At 50.1% G+C, this 20,272-nt stretch overlaps 1 protein-coding gene across 8 annotated transcripts in view; it reads right to left on the reverse strand.

Moving 5' to 3' along the window:
- Positions 1-638: 638 nt before the first annotated feature.
- LOC149365634 (high affinity cAMP-specific and IBMX-insensitive 3',5'-cyclic phosphodiesterase 8A-like) overlaps positions 639-20,272 on the reverse strand; it is a 36,599-nt gene continuing 16,965 nt past the window's right edge. Inside the window, exons 2-8 of one of the 8 annotated variants that reach the window (XM_089544842.1) lie at positions 17,027-17,149; positions 14,655-14,715; positions 13,701-13,792; positions 12,501-12,696; positions 10,000-10,130; positions 5,143-5,259; positions 4,643-4,775 (exon numbers count right to left, since the gene is read on the reverse strand). In XM_089544842.1, the coding sequence (XP_089400968.1) occupies positions 5,232-5,259; positions 10,000-10,130; positions 12,501-12,696; positions 13,701-13,792; positions 14,655-14,708 (501 nt within the window). In that variant the 5' untranslated portion in view covers positions 14,709-14,715; positions 17,027-17,149 and the 3' untranslated portion in view covers positions 4,643-4,775; positions 5,143-5,231. Of the gene's footprint in view, positions 1,077-3,932; positions 4,776-5,142; positions 5,260-9,038; positions 9,262-9,289; positions 9,635-9,999; positions 10,131-12,500; positions 12,697-13,700; positions 13,793-14,654; positions 14,716-17,026; positions 17,150-20,272 lie in introns of those variants that run through there. The other 7 variants (XM_089544808.1, XM_089544800.1, XM_089544816.1 and 4 more) reach the window with 7 other exon arrangements.

Raw genomic sequence — 20,272 nt, forward strand, 5'->3', positions numbered from 1 at the left:
CAGGGCACGGAGGGTCAGCGTTGGTCGTGCACGCCGCGCGCGCACATCCAAGCACACACTAGCGTCTTGAGCACCCTTCGAGTGGCAGTGCGGCGCTAGCTGTCACTGAGAAAATACGTCCACGCAGGGCACGGAGGGCGAGCGTTGGTCGTGCCTGCCGCGCGCGCACATCCAAGCACACACTAGCGTCTTGAGCACCCTTCGAGTGGTAGTGCGGCGCTAGCTGTCACTGAGAAAATACGTCCACGCAGGGCACGGAGGGTCAGCGTTGGTCGTGCACGCCGCGCGCGCACATCCAAGCACACACTAGCGTCTTGAGCACCCTTCGAGTGGCAGTGCGGCGCTAGCTGTCACTGAGAAAATACGTCCACGCAGGGCACGGAGGGTCAGCGTTGGTCGTGCCTGCCGCGCGCGCACATCCAAGCACACACTAGCGTCTTGAGCACCCTTCGAGTGGCAGTGCGGCGCTAGCTGTCACTGAGAAAATACGTCCACGCAGGGCACGGAGGGTCAGCGTTGGTCGTGCACGCCGCGCGCGCACATCCAAGCACACACTAGCGTCTTGAGCACCCTTCGAGTGGCAGTGCGGCGCTAGCTGTCACTGAGAAAATACGTCCACGCAGGGCACGGAGGGTCAGCGTTGGTCGTGCTTGCCGCGCGCGCACATCCAGGCACACACTAGCGCCTTGAGCACCCTTCGAGTGGCAGTGCGGCGCTAGCTGTCACTGAACCGAGGAGTTCACGCAGGGTCTGAAGCGTCTGCTCTTGTGGTGCCTCCCGCGTGGTCAATGCAGTGAAACACGCGTGCACATACTTGTCTCACTAAGCACATTTCACGAAGCTCAGCGGCATGAGGGGGTGTGTGGTGCTGGATCGCGATCGCGCCCGAACATCCGGTAGAACTCGTCGCCTCAGTAGTCGGATTTGATTAGAGCCGTATGTGGCTTACGCTTCGAACTGTTCGTAGGGTAAACATGAATATCATTGGTTTTATTCATTCAACTCTTCGAGCTTCCTTTCCCAGCTAGCATAGTTTTCGGCTACTTGGTCCAGAAGAGGAGGCAAGTTGAGAAACGCTGCACAAGGGAAGAAGGGAATTGTTTATACAGTTGTGTTTTCTGCATATGTGCGCACTTAAATCATTCGGAAAGAGCAATTGGCAGCTTGGACAACTGTTTTCTCATAAATTTGAACCTTGAACCAGAGCGTTATGAAGGAGATACGAACAGCTACCTGCAAACCCCACCTCTTTTCTTTTTAAGCTTTTGCTAGTGGTCTCTTATTGTGGAGTGAAGCAATGACCTAAGAGAGCAATGAAAAACTGGATGGGAGGGTTGAGCTTCGCCATAAGGGCATGACGTGACAGCGCTAATTGATTAATGCCCCTACAATCGGAAATGGTAATTTTCGACTCTGCATTCATAGATCCTTGGAAGTACTCGTACCCCTCATGGCGCACTGGTGCAGTTGTTCAGCTTTAAGCCATGCACCGTTGACTTGCTACAGCGGGCGCTGTGTTAGATCGGGCTTGAGCGATTTATGTTGCTGTTCACAAGCAACCTATCGCACCCAATTGTTAATTTAGCCTTTTATATGACAGCGGAATGCACGCGTCCCTCTCGCCTCAGCTTCCGGTAAGTGGAGAACGGTCCACTACGGAGAATATTTTTACGTGCTGGTTACTACCCAGCTATAAAAAAAAAACTATTCAAAGTGTTTTTATGCTTCTCTAGCAGATGTGGCTGTTGGCTTTCTTCATATGCTGACCTCCATCGTGTTCTGTGCGTTTTCACAAGTCGTGTTTTTACAATACTAGCTAGTCCGACAACCAACTCAGTTGGTACACTGTTCGAGGAGACCCATCTAGGCGGGAAAACAGCATTTTGAAAGACTTAAGCGTTTGATTCTTTCCTACCAGTTTAGTTCTAATTCAAGCTGTCTTATACATCTAAAACTGAGGTACATATACGTACCGAATGTGAAGTACTTTAAGAAGTCACCGGTGCTACTGTGTACCTTTTTATTCTACGAAACTAATAGTTGAAACATCTTGAAAGCGATTCCCTTCAGTTAGTGACGTTATGATTCGGAATTTTAGAATTTGTATGCCTTTCAGACACCCACAGAGCTTGTTCCGCACAAAGAGTTAACTGTCACGTGTCGCGTAGGGCAGTTTGCTCAAGCTCCCGTGGGCAGGTTGTGATGACCTCACGAGGTCACGTCTGGGAATTTTTCTGGGTATTTTTCGCTCACGCCGGCGCCGCCCCCTGCGAGGCCCGATTCTCCTGTGTACGGGGCTCCTGACCCTATCGCGTTAGAATATACATACCTGAACCTCACTGCCATACTGACGTCATGTTCATAGCTTCCTTTGCTGGAAACTCTGGCAGTGCGTACATTTTGTTGGTGCTAACGTTTCGGTCGGCCGCACAAGCCCATACGACGGTGGCTAGCGAGGAGCGGCACTGTCGCGAGGTGTTTTGACTTAGTCGCTTACCTCGCCGCTCGGCTCTATGTGCAGGCACCGAAAGGAAGCTCATCTTCGCTGGTGCATGTACAAGGACGATGGAAAGAAATGCGAGCAAAGCGGAGGCTAGGTGCTCCGCCGTTTGAGTTTCTTTTCATCACGCTTTTACTTCGTTGGTAGCAAAACGACGCTAGAGTCGTCCACGATACATTCCGCCTTTTTCTTATCACCTACGCAAAAGCGCGATAAGTAGATAAATTCAAACCGCGGAGCTCGTAGGCGCCGTGTTGGTCGCGTTTATTTCTATCGCGGTGGTACGTCGCGAATGTCGCCTACTACAATACGCGCTCGTTGGTCATGCTGGCGTTGTCGTCGGTGTAGTGTAACAGACTGGTGCGTCAGCGACAGCATCTACGTAACGAATAGTCCACATCGGTGTCGCATCTGCATAGCGTTACCGGACCGTAACTATGCAGATGAAATGATATTACTCTTGTCGCTTTTGCGCCACCAGTTACTCAGATTTAAGTGACAACTGCAGCTTCAATCGCCCGCGAACGTGCAGGGTACAAGAGACCTCGCTGCGCGCATTGCAGCAAAGGTAGCAGATGTTGCTGCTCCGTGGATGCCCCTGGCACGCCACGTGAGCATTCATTTTGGCGATCACTGCCAAAGCAAGAAGTTTTTCGGTCTCAATTTCGATCGTGTTTTTTCGAATATGCTGGTTTGGTTTGGTTTAAAGGGTTTGGTTGGTTTATTGGTTTATTGGGGTTTAACTCCAGAAGCTGCACATTTGCGACAGGGAAGAAAACTCCACTTATCCTTTCCGACACAATAAAAGACGCATACCAAAAACTAGAACCAATTACGGTAAACAAACAGTTCCTTATCAAATGGCTTCGATTCTCAATAAACTTGAAGGTAACTTGAATTTCGCATCTAATATTAGCACATTCAAAAAGCGCATTAAAGATGTCCTAATAATATCAGGTGTTTTGTACGGGGAGTGACGAGTACATATGACATGCATACACAGGATGTATCCTTCTCTTGTACTATGGTTTTTCACTTTATTTTTGTTATAAGTGTCCTTCAATGTATTGTCTACTGAACAAAATCTCTGTATAATATCCTTGCATTTTTTTTGTACTTATCATACTGTGTTAATGTTGTGATTATAATGGCATACTTTACCCACATTTGTTTTAATTATGTGACTTACCTTCTTGTTATGCTCAAATTTGTATTGCACTTCCGTCGACTGTCAGAGGGACAGAGGCCTCGTCAGGCGCCACAGCCTTTAGCCTCTGCCCCTGCAGCAGATGCTGTAACTGCTCTGCTGAAATAAATCTTTTCAATCTTTTCAACGTCCCAAAGCGACTGAGGCTATGGGAGACGCCGTAGTGAAGGGCTCCGGAAATTTCGACCATGTGGGGTTCTTTAACGTGCACTGACACCGCATAGTACACGAGCCTCTAGAATTTCGCCTGCATCGAAATTCAGCCGCCGTGGCCGGGTTCGAACCCGCGTCTTTCGGGTCAGCAGCCGAGCGCCGTAACCACTGAGCCACCGCGGTGGGGCGGTTTATGGGGTTTAACGCTGTGGTGACGTCACACCAAGCGTAGAGAAAACTGGAGACCAGCTCGGCTCGTCGGCGCGGTCCCATGGTAGCCACGCCGCGGCGCGCACCTGTGCTGCGCGCCGCAGCCGCGAGGAGGCTCTCGCTGTGGTGACGTCACACCAAGCGGAGAGAAAACCGGAGACCAGCTCGGCTCGTCGCCACAGTCCCAGGGTAACCACGCCGCTGCTGCTGCTCTCTCCTTCCCTTCCTCTCTCTGAGAGGAGATTACGTGTGGATGTGTATATATAAGGTGTTTCGACCAAGGCCTCGTTTGCTTTCGCAACCTACCGGGCTTAACCAAGCTAAGCCTCTGCCAATTTTTTATTGTAAACATCCCTGTCTGAGGAACTTTCTGAAATACTAGAAAAGTTTCAGGACAAGCGTTAATCGAAATTTGCTGCTGGACCAAGGAAAAACTCACTTCTAAGCGATATCTGCAGGCAAATTTTGTATGTGCTCTTTTCATTAAAACCTTTAGCCTTGTTTGTGTAAACAGGCTTAGACACGAAAAAAATCAATTTAGGAAGTACGAGCGCACATGAATGGTTGCTTACCGGAGAAGACCCGAAACGTTTCTCGAGCAAACGCGTTGATGAACCCCATTTGGGACCTTGGGATCACGTCCCGATTATGGGTTAGGAACGCCCTGTTGGAAATGGGGAGGTTCATCCTTGTTTCGTCCGCCGTCTGCAAGCAGAAGAGGGCCCAGCAAGAATGGAGAAGCAAGCAGCTGTAAAACTTAAGGCGTGGACAGCCCTAAGTCCCCCCCCCCCCCCCCCCCCCCCCCCGCGCTAACGGTTACGAGTTCGTTCCGTGAACTTTTGTGTGATCGCGTTGGCGTGAAATAACGTAAAGGTGGCGTGCCTGTGCGATAAAATCATCTAACAAACAAAACACATAAAACCAAAACCGAAACTTTCTGGCGTGGCCGGTGAACGGTTTTGCAAGACGTCGCTGATGACGACATTCACGCCGAGCAACGCAACACTCTTCCGAAGTTATTTCTCTAGTGAGGAGGAGAATGGTGGGGGTGATAAGAGCAAAAAAAACGCACCTGTTCCCAGAACTCGGCGCAGATTCGGTACGCCCACTTCAAGGAGAGCTCCCAGGGACGTGCGCTATTGGAGATGTCGGCAGTTTTCACTAACATGCGCTGTATGGCCAATATGTCCTGCCAAGAAAGCGGTAAGCGTTATGGTTAATGTTTATGCACGTGCCTACGCATGGCAAAAGCGGACTGCTTACAATGAGCGGCGGGGCAAATACACATGCTCGATAAATTTCGCATTCAAAGTTGCTTCATTTGCAGGCGCCGCCGGAGCGAAATGCTACCCTTGAAATTTTGGGCTCTGTCGGTGAGCTGGTGTGCAAATTAGTGGCGCGTGTGACTGATAGCTGAAGTACAGCCGAGGCTCGACGTGATATAGCTACACGAATTCGTAGTCTTCTACACAGTATCGGAACTACCACTTGTCATCAAAGCGCTACCAACGCTTATTGCCGAGGCTTTTTAAGGCCTCGACCATGATGTTACGGCTATAATCTCACAGCCGGAGTGTTCTAGCCGGTTCAACAGGCCAGCGGCGAGCGGTTGAATCGGCGAGCGGTAACAGCGTCCAACGGGGCACAACACTCTCAACTTCCTCGTCTTTCGTTCTCCGCCTTGCCCTTCCTGCGTTTCTTCAAGCCCGTAACAATATATATGTGTGTGTATGTACATGTATGTGTGTATATGTATATGCATGTGTATGTATACGTATCTGTGCGCGCGCGCGTGCGTGTGTGTGTGTGTGTGCTTTTACATAACAATCTAAGGCGATTGAATGCAGCCCCAAATGAAGGCTCTGGTGCTTCGCCTGCACTAAAATGTCCTCGTCGGAGTAGCGACTCATTGATGTGAAAGCATCTTATGGCTCATCGTCAACGAACCCCAAGCCGCCGCGGTGGCTCAGTGGCTATGGTGCTCGGCTGCTGGCCCGAAAGACGCGGGTTCGATCCCGGCCGCGGCGGTTGAATTTCTTTGGAGGAGAAATTCGAGGCCCGTGTACTGTGCGATGTCAGTGCACGTTAAAGAACCCCAGGTGGTCGAAATTTCCGGAGCCCTCCACTACGACGTCTCTCATAGCCTCAGTCGCTTTGGGACGTTAAACCCCATAAACCAAACCAAACCAATCAACGAACCCCAATGAGCAGAAAAAATGGCGTCCCAATGTCCACTTGAACACGCAAAGAGGATTAAAATTTCAGGAGGACCGGGGACTTGAAGCCACCACTTGCAGGCTTCGAGGCAAGACCGCAACTCATAGGCCACAAAACCGCGCTGCTTCCTGGAGTTCAACCTAGTACATGCAACCACTCACGGAGTGAACAAGGGAGGGGAAAGACTTAGGGTGCTTTCTAACGCTTCGACGAGAGGAGGCGGCCGTACGACTGTATTCTAATGAGTAGGTGAGCCATTACAATTAAAGGGGAAAAATAAAAAAATGGTTTCGTTGCGTTGGTTGACGGGGTTTTAATGTCCCAAATCGAATATGCTATAGATTACCGTTCATTGGTAGAATTATCTTTGACGAAGGATGTTTTTTGTTCGTATGAAGCTCTGCGCGGATTTTAGAGCCCGCATCGTCAAACAGTGCTTGCACAGGTTGTTCTGCGGCACCTACTGACCATGCAACCTTTACGGTAGACCTGTCCCGGCGCAGTGAATGTGCACAGCACAAAACTTACCACACACGGAACAATTGTTCTCTACAAGACATGACAGTCTGTTATATAATGTAGACTACTGTCTTTCTAGCGATCAGGACACCACTAATGATGGGAAGAAGAATGCCTGAGGGGCGAGTTGATGCATGATGAAGTGAACGGCGGCGCAACAAGGACGCTAACTAGAAAGGGGACACCAATCTTATCCGTTTTCAGACAACAGGGAAAAGGGCTGGCTTTTACTCATGAACACCAGCTTGCAGTTTTTAGATATTATCAAGTTTTGAGAAGGGCGAGTGTGTTGGGTGTATTCCGCACGAGCAAAAAAGGAACTGCTTCCGTACGGATCGGCGCACTCCAAGACAGTCAAAAGGGCGATCGCTTCACTTTGCCTCGAGTCCGCATTGCTTAAGTCCTGTGCTCACATGGCTGAGGCTAGCTTCAACAATCAGATTGAAAGACTTCAAATGGCTGGCTTCCCGTGTTCTGTTGTTTGCGGCGTAGCGAAGACTCTCCTTCAAAAAATGAAAGGCAAGAAGAAAAAATCCCTTGCTAAGCCGGGATCAAGGCTACCACAAGTGGTCCCTTATATACACAGAGTGGCGCACAGCTTGAAGGAGGTTGCTGGCCGGTACGACGTTCCTGTCGTTTTCTCTGCGCCAAAAAAGCTGAGCGTGTTATGCTCGCGGATCGGCCAAAAGAAGAAAGCCATGTGCGAAAAGAGGCACGGCAAGCATTTCGTTTCCTGTGCCGTCGGAGTGGTGCACGAAATCCCACTGACATGCGGGGGGGGGGGGGGGGGGGGGTGAGGTATATATAGGCCAGACGGGTCGCTGCGTTAACGACAGGGCACGGGAGCATGAAAAATCGTTAGAGAACGGAGGCGGGTCGAGTTTGCCCCTACATTGTAAAGATTGCAAGTGTGAGCCAGTGCTTAACGGAATAAGGATTCTGGGCAGGAGTCGCGATCGTGTGGCGCGTGAAATTCTTGAGGCTTTTATGATCAATAAGAAGGCAAGCACTTGTGTTAGCTACTCTTCAATATCCCTCCGTAGAAATGAAGTGTCCTTTCTTGACAGTTTCTTGTTCTATTGTTTATGTTCGACTGTTTATTGTTCGACTGTTTATTGTTCGACTGTTTATTGCCCCACTCTGCTGCTGTATACACTGTAAGGGGGCGGAGGATTTTTCAAGCCGCAAATGTACGGCTTTTCCCTCTGCCTCCTTCCACTTTGTGTGTGTGTGTGTGTGTGCGTGCGTGTGCGTGCGTGCGCGTGCGCGTGCGTGTGCGTGTGCGTGTGCGTGCGTGTGCGTGTGCGTGTGTGCGTGTGCGTACGCGTACGTACGTATGTATGTATGTGCGTGCGTGCGTGCGTGCGTGCGTGCGTGCGTGCGTGCGTATGTATGTATGTATGTATGTATGTATGTATGTATGTATGTATGTATGTATGTATGTATGTATGTATGTATGTATGTATGTATGTATGTATGTATGTATGCATGTATGTATGTATGTATGTATGTATGTATGTATGTATGTACGTACGTATGTACGTATGTATGTACGTATGTATGTACGTCATGTACTGTGCATCTTTTCAGCCCTGCATTTCTAGCGGCCGTCTGTTTGTTTAAGCGGGTTGTTAATTTTGTTACTGCTTTTGTCTTTTCCTGTTTGTTGTTTTTTAGGGTTCTGACTGCTTTTGCTTAATGCGTTTGACTCTGCCTTTGCTACGATTGTCATTTGTTTTTTACCGTTTTTACTTTTTATTTTTATTTTCGGTGTTTGGTTTCTGATTGCTTTTGCTTGTCATGTTTTACTCTGCTTTTGCTACGATTGTTTGACACTGCTTTTGCTACGAGATGGCCTCCTCTAATTCCTGTTATCAGAATCTAGTTTTTTCTACAGGGGTTAAAGGTTTCTTGTCTGTTATCCTGATGGTGCTTTTTTTTTTTCACGTGTTGTGTTCGGAGCGATAATGCAATGAGTGTCATGCCTGAGCTGTACGTTTAAATATGACACCTTTCCATGCAATAAACAGTTAATAGTGTGCGCATGTGGTGTCCCCTCTCTTGTCAGCGTCCTTGTTTCGCCGCCGTTCATTTCAATGATGGGAAGCTGTGTTAGACAATAAACAAAGGAACAAAATCATTTGAGGACGCCAGAACGAACAACGGCGCAGGGTAGGATGTATAGTCTACACTGCTTTGCAAGGTGAGGATAACGTGTGCTCAACCGCTTACCTGGGCGTCAAATCCACCTTCCTTGGCGGGTTTTTGCACAGCGAGGTTGAACATTTCGACGTGATGGTCGTGCTGGGAGATGTCGGTGGCCAGCACAATAGATATGACTGCTTTGCGCACCTCCGTATAAAGGATCCGTGGCAGAGCGGAAAATATATTTAGTGATGGATTTGCCAATGTTTTCTTGAATGATACCGCGATGTGGTGATTCTCCAGAACCGAGCTGCGAAGAGGCTCTCAGTCAATTTCAATGCGCTCGAAGGCAGGGCACAGCGCACTACAGGGATGAGGGGTAAGGGGCGTGCATTTTATATATAATTTCCTATCGCTCATACTCTTCAGTAGGTACATGGAAATGCCAGCACGTCTTTCGCCACTGTCCATATTGCTCCGCCCGCAGCAGTAACGACATACTCCAAATGTGGCTGATGGGACCACTGGCTCACAACAGAGGAATAATTATGCTTACACATTATGAAACAAATAACTGGAAAATGCCCCACTGACACACCACAGTTTTAATCCTCCAAGCGTGAAGTCTTGAGGTATTGCAAGTGTTTCCGTAGAGCTCACAGCTGTTTAGTAGGCGCAGTGATCTAACTGACAAGAACAGAAAAGGGTCAGCTGTGCATTTTGTTAGCACGTGAAAGAGCGCTGCCATAAACGACACTTAGCGCCACATGGGCTTGCCAATGACACAGCCTTGTGTCAAGCCAAAGGAATGTCACTTGTATTCTGCGTGTACACTATGGCAAATTACAAAGAGCGCACAACGGCAACATTCCGTGGAATGCGCAGAACCTATTTTTCAACACCTACTGGACTTCCTTTGTTTGTTTGAATTTAAAGATAAAATAAGACGACCTAAAGATTACAAAAATTCCTCATTCAGCACCATTTTTACTCGGGACATGTAGCTGAGTGAAACCTGAGGACAAAGACGTACGATCTGCATACGCACATATCATTATAAGTGAGGGCGAGCTCGTGGTCCTGCGCGGACAGGAACCTGTTCGATCGCCCTGGATGGTCGGCGTCGTGGATAACGGCGGAGATCATAACCACCAATTCGTCCATGGAATTGAAAATGCCCTGCGGAGAAACAAGCAAGGCCTCAGGAAGCGCAACTTTTCTACAGTGCAGTTTTATGCGTAATAATTTCTGGACTTTTGAGACGCTGGCTTTAGACGTGGATTTTGATTCGTACGAGATAAGGAGAGCTAATGAGTCGCTATAGAACTTCAGTCATTGTGGGCGGACCATAACGCTGAACGCGGAAAGGCCGTGGATTCTGGGCTGAAAGCAAGAGACGATCCGTCCCCATGCATGCCGACAAATGACCCACCATGGGAGCACAGGTGCCAGGCCATTGTTGAGAAAAAGCTAGAGCACGGCGTACACCTTCTCCCCTGTGACCGCCGCGGCCGCGATCGAGCCCTCGTATTTCGGGTCAGCAGCCGAGCATGAAACCACTGTCGTCACCTATATGGCGACCTGGTTTATTTCGTCCTGTCTACTTTTAGAGCGCAGCTCTTTGGCGCCCGTTTCTAAGTTTCGCGGCGTCGCCGTTGTCCGTTGTAACCAGCAGTGGATACCTTAGTCGCGCTACAGTGACCTAGAATATTCTAGTTCACTGTAGTCGCGCTTTAAGCTGCGAAACCAATGGAGCGGGAGCTTGGAAAGCAGAGGGCAAAATGGGTAAATTGGTTTTGCAGCGTGAGCTACATTGGCCACAGTCACGCCGTTTCCCGTGTTCTCTTGCTCGACCATACTGCGCATGCGCGAGGAGCAAGTGACGTCACTACGGACAGCTGGCTTGCCTCGCCGAGCGCGCTCGGCGTCCACTGACCCAGGGAGCCATTATGCGCACTTAGTTTCCGTAAAATGATCGGAGTGTAAAACGTTGTCAACGCCAACGCCAATGAACACAACGAACGCCGACGGCCTATGGCTTCAGCGCCGCGTTTCTGGCACAACGTTGTCAATGCCAACGCATGCAGCGCACACCTGTCACTACCACCACTTAGATTAAACCACGATTGAGGTGTCCACTGTTCCAATCAGGTGTCCACCGAGATGTGGACACCTCGCCGCTTGCCGCAGCGGGCTACTGCGCATGCGCGAGGAGATTGCGCCGCGTGCATAAATGTGGAGGAATACACTATTGCGCTGTTAAGCGTTGTGAGAGTATCTGTTCTCGCTTCGGCGAGCGCGGCTTCGGCCGCTTATGTTTTTTGAGCAGCGTCCGCTCCGGCGGACGCAGTTGTTGCTGCGACGCGCGTCTTTTCTTTCCTTTTTCTCTTTCCTCCAATGTTTTAACTCTCCTCTGTCTGCACGTGACAGCGGTGGTGGCTCGGCTCGAGCCAGTAGGCAGGCCCGTGCAATTTCCTTTTCATCCTTCTCTCAGTAACAACAACAACAACAGCTATTGCGCCGGGTGTTTCAGCCAGTTTGTTCCCTTCGGCGGACGCTGTTGTTGTGACGCGCACCTCTTCTTTCACTCTTTCCTCTTATCTTTTAAGGCGAAAGCCATTTTTAATGCCTCATACTGTCGTGACCAGGACGTGTTAGCAAATGGGTCCGCGTTTCGGATGCATGCCTTATATGGGCATATGCCAACCAATAGCCAATCGAAACTTAATCGGGTGCAATCGAAAGGCATCGGAACATGATATAAAGAGATTTCATGCTTATATCATTGCACTTAATGACTAAATGACTAACTGATAATTAGTTGTAAAGAAGTGGCATGTGAGACAGTGCACTGTGCCTGTACCTTAACACTAATTGAGCGGTGCACTAGTTCAGGTCACGTTAACTATCACTAACCATACATTAACAAGAATCACGAAATGTGCAAGTCATGCTTAACTATCATTAACCGTCACTAATAGTTAGACGTTTCTAGACGTTTCATAGACATTCTGTCGAACATTCTAGAGAGTTCCATCACTTGACAGGTGAGTGACAGGACATGATGCATGCCGTTAGAACAGTGGTAAAGACCAATTAGCCTAATTAATTAACCTTTCTAGTCAGACCACATAAATAAATAAAACCGAGTAGGAAATTGGTCGAATTGGGGACTTGAACCAGGGTCTCCGGAGTGCGAGACGAGCACGCTAACCACTCCACCATGCCAGCTCGATGGTTTGGAATGAACAAAGGCGCGTCTAGCTAATACGACGTTTTCGTTCACTCCTATCTTCCTGCCTTCCCTTGCGGCGAGGTTCAGCACCGAGATATGCGAATGGCAAAGCAGGCAGCTGTTCCAGGGTGTTCTGAATACAGCTCTCACAGAGAAGATAATGTAAATACGCATTGCTAATTCCTTGGCTTGGCTTCCAGCAGTTAACACTCCCCTCCTCTCTGTGACACCAGTCATCTGCAAAACCTCGCGTGCACACTACAATGCCCGTTGTCAGTCGCGTATGAGACTGCATACGTCTGCCCTTGTCTCACCTGGAAGCGAATTTTTTTCAAGAAGTAGACTGGTGCCTGGAGAACATCAGCCGCATGAGTTGAACTGTGGTAGGGCTGGTCTTGATACAGATTCTCCATGGCCAACAGCCACCTCCCGATTTTTTCGCTGGTGACACGAAGGGTTGCGGCCACCTCCATGTCTTCAAACAAGTGGCGCCCTAGCCAGGTGAGCGGCCTGCGAGAGGAGGCGTCGTTGCGTTTCTCTACCGCATGACCTAAAGCTCGCTCTAGCGCCAAGGTCCTCTATAGCCGATACAGAAGGGTCGAGGTGACTGTTCAACTGACGATAGCTATCACAAATAGATAGAGCGCAGAATTTGGAAAAACTACAGACTCCATGGATTCAATACGAGAAAACGGTTCTAAAAGAACACCTTGCACGACGCTGTAAGTCATCATCACCAGTCTGACTTCACACTGCAAACGCCTCTGTCATCTCTCTGTCTAGCTAGCTCTGCCCTGTGCCAGCTGCAGCCATCATATCCGCGAATAATTTTTAACCTCATCCGCTCACTTCTCTGACGCCGCTGCTGCGCTTGCGTTCCTTTGGGATCCAGTCGATTACCCTTAATGACCAATGGTTATCTTGCCTTAGCAATGCATGCCCTATCCAAAGCCATTTTGTTTATTTCGACTAGCACTTCGTTAGCGCGCGTTTTTACCCTGACCGTCTTTGCTCTCTTCCTGTGCTTTAACGTTACACCAATGATTTCTCTCTCCACATATGGTTGCGGTGTCCTCAATTTAAGCTGAAATATTTTCTTTAGCCTCCAAGTTTCTGCCCTGTAAGCGAGCGGCGGTAGGATACAGCTTTTATATACTCTTTTCATGAGGGTTATTCGTAAATCACCATTCGTGATCTGAGAGTACCTGCCAAATGCCTGCCGCTCTATTTATAGTTTTATGTCACTATCTAGATCTGCGGTCACTACCTGCCTAAATACCTCTAGTATTAACTTAGCACAACTAGTGCCTCGCTGCCAATCGTAAACTGCTGTTTCCTTCAGGGATTGCTTAACACGACTTTAGGTTTTTGCACATAGATGTTTAAACCTACACTCCTGCGTTGCCAGTCTAGGTCACTGACCAAGTTTTGCAATTCATCCCCTCAGTGACTTACTCTTATCTCCAGCTGCTCCCTATCATGAATGGTCGCAAAGCAGGTTGGCGCATACGTACCGGCATGCGCTTATCCTCTCCAGCTGGATCACGTCGAAGTTCCAGTTATGCGCCTCTTTAACAGCCTCCCGGATGGCTGCCGGAGGTTCTTCCTAATAATGGGTCATAAAACGTTTCAGCGTCAGTCGTTTTTGTTGCCTTAGGCTTCAGGTTTTGGTGCTTTAGGCAACGCCACGCATTAATCATACTGTGCCCAAAAATGCGTATAAGACCACACTCATCTGACACAGCGGATCTGTCCCAGTTGCAGGCTTCCCCACTAGTGCTCAGAAACCTAATCATAATCATCATCCTCAACCTGACTACGCCCACTGCAGGGCAAAGGCCACTGTCAACTCTCTTCAATTAACCGTGTGCTTTGCCAGCTTAGTGGCTCTGTGGTTATGGGCTCCTGACCTGAAAGATGCGATTAGATCCCAGCCGCGGCGCTCGAATTTCGTTGGAGGCGAAATTCTAGAGGCCCGCCGTGTACTGTGCGATGTCAGTGCATGTTAAAGAACCCCAGGAGATCGAAATTTCCGGAGCCCTTCACTACGGCGTCCCTCATAGCCTGAGTCGCTTTGGGACGTTAAACCCCCATAAGCCCATTAACCGAAGAAAAGCCATCACGACCACTTCATCCAATTAGCAGCACTTACGCACGCAGTTGAATTCGCTTATGCGCGATGCTGCGAAATTGCTCTATCTTTTATGTTTGGTTACTTATGTTTCCTGATGAGGACCTCAGAACAAATCGCTTATTAGCCTTTCTCGTCCCGTTATCTTCCCGGGATGCTTCATTTCTCTCATACCTTCTTATCCTTTACCAAGCATGCACCTGCTTACCCGCAAAAAAGTTCAGCTTAACTAAGGCTGACGCGAAAACGAGCAGGGCGAATGTACGCACAGCTCGGCCGTAACGTAAGCACGACGCGTACGAATGCGGTCCAGCTAAGCACTGAAGTGCGTACTCACTTCTGACGGCAGGTTGGGCTCCAAGGTGCCGGTGCCGCTTTTTTCTCCGGCCATGCTGCCGCTGTGGAGGGCAAAGCAAACAGGACGATAGACGTTAATCAGTACGGGACAAGCGATGGGATTCTCTACGTACCGGACGAGAACCGGCGTATTCAGCATGGTATGGCCGATGGCCCACTGGGCATCGCCTGGTTAACCTCCCTGCCTTTCCGCCCTTTTCTCTCTCTCTCTCCCTACGTACCAGAGTAGCTGCCATGTGCAGTTTTCAAGAAGCTCACTTTAGAACCACTGACCTGAGGTGTTGCTTGCGGTAGGCTACTTAATAAATTATCTTTTTTACGTGCTTCCGGTTCCAGTTATTAATGTCTTAAGGCATGCGCTGAAGTCTTGAGGGGGTATCTGCGACATGCAGATGATATTAAGTTAGACCTGCACTTCTCAGAAAACGTGTGGGCTCGGCCCATGCATTGGCTATCGCAGTGCGGGTGTTTGGCCGTTTCTTGGAAAAAGGAAATCATCTTTTGCCTAATCCGACGCCACATGCTTGAACAATTAAGGCCCCTCTGCAGAAGCTACACACCACTTGGGCCTCCGTTCATTGGCCAATGTGCAATCACTCGGCTTTGATAAAATACTCAAGTGCCTCCGCTATGACGCAGATGCGGTACTTGTCCGTTCAGCCATATTATTCGATCTCTATCCCGAAATTTGTGAGGTTCAAGAGGATATAAGCATAAATGGACGAGACTACTGTGTCGGCAGCTGGCAAAATAGCCCGCAGGGAGCTTTGCAGGCGGTTTGACCGTATTGGCTGATTCCGGTCACATCACGGCACACAGCCTCTGAAACGGCACTACCGGAATCTTAGAAAGGTACCTAAAGGCGACACTCCGAGGGGAAACAAATATTTATCTGTCCTGTTTTGTTTTTACATTTATAAAAACAAAATTCCTTTTAGCAGGGGTGGGGTGAGGAGGGGCGGCTGTGCACGTTACCACAACAAACCAATCAACCAACATTGCCGAGACCCTAACCTACAGCTATTCGTATGAATGCCTGCACAGCAGCCACTCCCTAAAAAATTAAGGGGGCACTTTGGCTCTCTAAAGTGCTGCGAGGCGAAAGCCTTTCTTGACGCACTGTAGGGCATTGACTGCGAGAATGTTTGTGCTGTACTAGTGCTTTATTTGACCGCACACTTTGACTACACATTACAACTACACACTTTGACTGCCGACTTTGACTGCTTCTTTAGCACGACTCTGTCTCTGCTTCGATGAGCTCGGTTGTATCCGTGGCTCTGTTCGCAGTGATGAGGTATGTAATGTGGTCACCCACGGACGCCTTACGCCACCTGTCGGAGCAGACGACAACTACTATATTAGTTGTCGTGTGCTCTAAAAGGGGGCGTCAGGCAACCGTGGGTGAAATTATTACTTCGAATCCGCGCACTCTGACGTCATAGCCATTTTGACCAACCGAAAAGCGTGGCACCTCTGCTGACAACCTTCCGTCGACAACGATGAGGCATTAAATGCTTTCGTCTTAAAAATACGAAAGTCATTATACTGCTCGTCGTCAGCGCTAGCGTTGTCTACAGTGGACGCCGCCTTATGCGTAGGGCCTCGCCAGCCTTCGAGCCCGTTCACACTTGTCCGAAAATCCGGCAAGCGAAGCGGGTTTTCTGTTGACGCAAGGAACCGCCACGCTCTCTGCAGTGTCTCGCTTTTCCGCACACTTCCCGGCCACCACGTCACCGCTCGCGGCGTACGCAGATATGGTTAGAAAAGAGCATTAATCGACGCTGTCTGCGTACAATAAGCATATAACCGCTGACGTACGCTAAACGCAGGCACATTTCCTCTTTTAGTTCATCGAATGCAAGCAAGTACGCAATGATAACCCCAGCCTAGTGGTGCAATTGGTTATCAGGACGGGAAACAGCCAACAAACCGACACTCCTCTTAAGCCAAGAAGCGGTAGATCGTCACTCTAAATAAAAAACAAAGGAAATTTATCGCTTCTAAGCTTTCTCATAGGTGAGGTGAGATGAAGCGAAAGACTGGTCCTCTATGGCCAGTGAACGCACCGAAAAAGGCAGCAACAACTACGAATCCAGTCGGAAGCGACGAGTCCAGCTTCCTTCGAAGGGTGCTGCCATGTTTGCCACCGCCGAATTTTTCCGGCGGAAATCGGTCCTGCAGCGATCGGCCTCGCCGCGTCGCTTTCCGCCCCGGTCGGCGTCAAAAGCAGCCGAATCCGTTCCGCTCGCCGGATTTTCGGAATAGTGCGAACGGGCCCCGAAAACGCTCACGCAGAACCAGATAAACAGCACGAGCAGCCGCGGTTGCTGTAATCAAACGAACGCTCACCTGCCTCGCGCGGAACGTCAGCGCTTGCCCACACCACAAGATGTAGCCGCCAGTCTCTGGTCTGGCGCCCTCCAGCGGCGAACAGGTCCCGAGGCCACCAGTCGCTGGTCGAAAACCTGGAGGCTGCGATAAGGCAGGAAGGGCAGAGGCGAACGAAAAGGTAGCGTGGTTAGGAGAAACCGCGTCGCAACGTTCGAACGTTATGACTCAAGCCCATCTCGCCCGTCGCGTGCACACGAGCATCGTGGGTCTTTTTCTCCGTCGTCTTCGTTCACGCTGATAATTAGGATAAAAGACCCCGCTTCAGTGGCTCAGTGGTTATGATTTGCTGGGCTGCTGACTCGAAATGCGCGGGTTCGATCCCTGTGGCGGCGGTCGCATTTTGATGCAGACGCAATGCTAGAGGCCCGCGTACTGTGGAATGCAAGCGCATGTTGAAGGAGCCCAGGTGGTCGGAGTTTTCCGGAGCTCTCCACTACGGCGTCCCTCATAGCCCGAGTCACTTCAGGACGTTTAAACCATAAACCTATGGAGATAAAACCAAAAATCATGGGTTTCCTGCATGTGCTTCCGTAGGGAGTACTCGTATGAACACTTCTACAACCGAGGCAAAATAAGTCGGGGCACGTGACAGGCGGCCGAAATCACGTAAAACTGCATCGCCGCGCCATCTGACGTTGCATTTCTGGTGTTGATACATCGCGGTGCGCGTCCGCGTCCTTTCATGCTCGCAGCCGTGTCTTTTTCTCGCCTGGAGCGGACTATCTGATTACACACAGTACTTTAGGCGTCACTTTCTTTGTTCACAGCGTGACGCTCGCAGTTCGCTTCACCCTTGCCAAGCGTGCGCTGAAGTGCGAGCGTGACGTACTGAATAAAGAAAGCGACGCTTAATTACGGCCGATTTACACAAGGCCGATTCATCACGCCACTAAAGACTGGTCTGCGATCCCATGACGTCAAGCGGACGCGACAGACCAAAGGAGCAGACGACGCGGTAGGTGTAGCACAGTTGCCAGATTATTTTGAAGAGTTTAGCAAGGCTGGTCGAACTGGTTTTCCCTCCCGACCCGTGACTGGGCGATTGAATGAAAGAAAAACTTTACTGAACTGCGGGGGAAGTCCTGCAGACTGGGTGCGGCCCTTTGTCCAATTCCTCAATGGCCTGGGCCGTCTTGCTAGCCCAATTGCCAGGTATAGTGCATGCATCTTCTCGGGCCGCCGCTGATTTCCGCGAGGGGAGAGGCACGCGTGCTTCCTTGCTTGACCAGACCGCGGGCCGACAGGGAGCCTCTCAATGTGCTGACGCATGAACACGTAGTGCGCGGGCCGCGGGCGAACGGACCGTCGTGTGAATCGGCCTTTACCACCAAACGCTGCCTACTGCATATAATCATGGCTGCGATCATGAAAGGACGCCACGTACACTGCGATGTCTCGACCCCAGAAGTGCAACGTCAGACGGCGCGGCGAAGAAAATTTGTTTGATTCTGGCCACCTGTCGCATGCCCCGACTTATTTTGCGGCCGGTTGTACGGATCATATGTGCAGTATCGTTATCACGCCTGATCACCCTACTTCGGCTTCGTCAGCTCGGCACATGCGCATGACAGCGCGTGCACCACTCTCTCTCTATCCCTCTAACTTCGCCCCCCCCCCCCCCCCTCCCGTTTTCTCCCGCGGCTACCGTTTAAAAATGAACGTCTTCCTATCCCAGCTGCCCCGGTGAGCTGTCTGTCTCTCTTCGGGTGCTGGGTCCGCGAGAAAGAGGTGTCATTCTTGGGGCACCTAATCGGTGCTAGAGGCCTTCACCCGCTCCAGGACAACCTGGAAGCAGTGCTGCAGGCGCCGGCGCCTACATCTGTAAGCCAGCTGAAGTCTTTCTTAGGACTGGTTACGTACTGCTCTTAAATTTCTGCCGCACTTATCCTCTACACTGGCTCTACAACATCACATGCTGTGTAAAGGTGTCTCGTGGAATTGGGGGCGGGGGCAGCTCTGGAAGCTGCGTTTCGGGAAAGTAAGCGCGCTTTGTGCAGCGCGAACTTCCTCGTTCTTTACGATCAGCTAAAGCCCCTAAGTCTTGAGTGCGCAGTAGGACTGGGCGCAGTTTTGTCACATCGCATCAACGGCATAGGTCACGCCATTGCATTTCGCTCACGAAAACACAGCGAAATTATTCACAGCTAGAGAAGGAAACACTGGCGTTAGTCTTTGGAGTTACGAAGTTTCGGAATTATCTGTTCGGCAACCGATTTACACTCGTTACTGACCATTTGCCCCTGAAAGGTCTACTGCATCCCGACAAGCCAGTCCCGAACATGGCGGCAGCAAGAATTAAGCGTTGGGCGTTGTTGCTAGCAGCCTATCAGTACGACTTCGAACATCGGAAGGGGGAGCTAAATGCAAATGCGGACTCATTAAGCCATTTGCCTCTGCCGAAGCAGGAGACGGACGATAACAGCGAGCTGGCAGAATATCTTCTGCACGCGTAGGCACTGGACGATTTGGCGCTTTCCCCGCAGGAAATGGCAGAGCACACCAGCAAAGATGAAATGCTCCAACAAGGGGGGACGTGGGTCTTACGAGGTTGGCCAAGGCGGTTTGGCAAGAACAACGGTTCCAGCCGTTTTTCATTCGCCGGCATCAATTAGCTGTTAGTAACGGAGTTATCTCCTGGGGCCATCGCGTAGTTTTACCGGAAGGAGCACGGGAAGCTGTTTTGAAAGAGCTGCATAACACGCATCCCGGCATAACTGGAATGAAGAGCCTTGCCCACTCTATCTTTTGGTATCTTGGTGTAGATAAGGATACCGAGAAACTAGGAAAAGATTGCCCGCAGTGTGCACAGTGCCTAAAAGGTTCCGGCACATTGGCCGAAAAACCGACCCTGGCGGCGTCTACACGTGGATTTCGCGATTGCGATCCTGGTTGACGCTGAGTCGAACTGGATCGAGGCGGTGCCACTAAGAAATGCGATGGCGGAAACTACAGTAAATGTGCTTCGGAGGATCTTCGCTTGTTTGGCCTCCCTCGGACTGTCGTATCCGATAACGGCCCGTAGTTTACGAGCGCTTTGACATCGCAGTTCCTCTGGGGAAATGATGTGCATCAAGTAACACCCGCTCCATACTATCCACAATCAAACGGCGCGGCAGAACGCGCTGTGCGCACCCTGAAAAATGGGCTTAAAAAAATTGGCAGGGAGCTTTACAAAGTCGACTTGCCAAGCTTATATTACGACAC

The sequence above is a fragment of the Amblyomma mixtum genome, chromosome 1, assembly GCF_055824585.1.
Source record: "Amblyomma mixtum isolate Tamu chromosome 1, ASM5582458v1, whole genome shotgun sequence".
NCBI classification, from domain to species: Eukaryota; Metazoa; Arthropoda; class Arachnida; order Ixodida; family Ixodidae; genus Amblyomma; species Amblyomma mixtum.